This window comes from Diaphorina citri, unplaced genomic scaffold (genome assembly GCF_000475195.1).
Source record: "Diaphorina citri unplaced genomic scaffold, Diaci psyllid genome assembly version 1.1 scaffold683, whole genome shotgun sequence".
Taxonomy (NCBI): Eukaryota; Metazoa; Arthropoda; class Insecta; order Hemiptera; family Psyllidae; genus Diaphorina; species Diaphorina citri.
Window position 1 is genome coordinate 1 of NW_007378116.1, and position 1861 is coordinate 1861.

Sequence of the window (1861 nt, forward strand, 5' to 3'; positions counted from 1 at the left end):
AAGACTGTACAAAGGTAGAAGACAATCTTCATGTTCAAATGTCTAATGTCCAGTGCACTGATAGTTGTAAGCATACTAAGTGTACTGCTAGGTGATGACGTCACAGGCGTTCCTGCATACACCAGGAAACGTTCTTGGAACAAGAAAACTTCGACCACCACGAGGAAAAGCACGGAGACTACCACAGAAATGAAGGTGTTCCCGTGGAATACGCTGCAGTATTATGAAACCATTGATCCATCCTGTAAGTACCTAAAGGTAGAAACACACTACCATCACATCACGTCACGTGAACTCATGCGGAGTCAGAGAGATGTGGATCAAAGTTTTCCCACGTGATCTCAAGTGACGTGATAGTAGTGTGGCTGTCCTGAACGAGATTACCTACAATATTATGGGAAAACTTTGATCTACATCTTTCTGAGTTCACGTGACGTGATCTGAGTGTGTTTTTACCTTAATAGTCTGAAGAGTGAGTGAGTGAGTGAGTGAGTTAGAAAAAAGAACTACTCTTTTCAGTGGACTTTCGTGGACTTTCAAACGTAATAGTATAACATAAAACTAAACGTAAAAGAAGAAGGAGCAGGAGGAGAAGAAGAAAGGGGAAGAACTTAGAAAAACTCACGTAAAGAGACTGTGAAATGGCAACAGTCCTAATATGCTCTCAACCTCTTCTTATTTGACAGCTACAGTTTTTCCATGTCCCAAACTCACGTAAAGAGACTGTGAAATGGCAACAGTCCTAATATGCTCTCAACCTCTTCTTATTTGACAGCTACAGTTTTTCCATGTCCAATTGTAAACCTGCGCTGCCCAAACGGTACAGATCCGCCCTACTACTATCCCAACAGAACTGAAGAGGAACGGGCAGCCTTTAGGGAACAAAGATCAAAGAGTTCCAAAGCTTCACAGAAACACTGATGATTAGGCAAGAGTCTGTCGCAAAATTTGAAGAGGTCCTGTTCCTTTATACCGAGTTCCAAAGCTTCACAGAAACACTGATGATTAGGCAAGAGTCTGTCGCAAAATTTGAAGAGGTCCTGTTCTTTTATACTGCTCAGTATAGAGGAAGACTGGTATTTTACCATCCTTTGATTTTGTGACCTTTGTGGTAATTTGGGAGAACCCCTGACCCTAAAGATAGCGCGGTGCGTTAGTACGTTAACCCAAAGCCATTCATGAATCTTGTCATTCAACCGGAGGTAATCAACATATTATGTCTCCAGGAATCGGAGCAAATCGATGGAATAAAATACTCGTAAAGATAGCGCGGTGCGTTAGTACGTTAACCCAAAGCCATTCATGAATCTTGTCATTCAACCGGAGGTAATCAACATATTATGTCTCTAGGAATCGGATCAAATCAATGGAATAAAATACTGCAATCGGATTTATTAAATCTATTGTACAAACAACTTCCTATGCAGGTATAGTGGGTTTCTTGACCTTATTAAATTTGTTTTAGAATATCAATCAGATCCAGACGTGGTTTAACCTACATTTTAAAAAGCTAAAGTGAAAACAAAGTATTACAAATTTATTGAAAACAGCTAAAGAGCTACAAATAGGTCACATTGCAATATATTGCAGTGGTTATTTGATTCAATTCAAATGGGGGTCACAAAAACGTGGGATTGCGACAGGTAAAAGTAAACAACATTATCCTAAGTCCACTCGTAATAAATACACCTACCTTCTGTGAGTTTGTGGCCTGAAAACTTTGGTATTTATGTATCTGAAAATGTGAGTGGAATAAAACAAGCCATTCATGAATCTTGTCATTCAACCGGAGGTAATCAACATATTATGTCTCCAGGAATCGGAGCAAATCGATGGAATAAAATACTGCAATCTCATTATT

General features: G+C 39.4%; 1 protein-coding gene across 1 annotated transcript; it reads left to right on the forward strand.

Annotated features, from left to right (window-relative positions):
- The first annotated feature begins 6 nt into the window (after positions 1-6).
- LOC103511179 lies at positions 7-921 on the forward strand. Its single transcript, XM_008475898.2, has 2 exons — positions 7-244; positions 776-921. The coding sequence occupies exons 1-2, from the start codon at positions 31-33 to the stop codon at positions 919-921; spliced, it is 360 nt and encodes a 119-aa protein (XP_008474120.1). The 5' UTR covers positions 7-30.
- The last annotated feature ends 940 nt before the right edge of the window (positions 922-1861 follow it).

Excerpts from the sequence above, each read along its gene's own strand:
- LOC103511179 (XM_008475898.2), top strand. The coding sequence starts at position 31 with ATGTTCAAATGTCTAATGTCCAGTGCACTGATAGTTGTAAGCATACTA. Across the intron at positions 245-775 it reads TGAAACCATTGATCCATCCT|CTACAGTTTTTCCATGTCCA; the intron begins GTAAGTACCTAA and ends CTTATTTGACAG.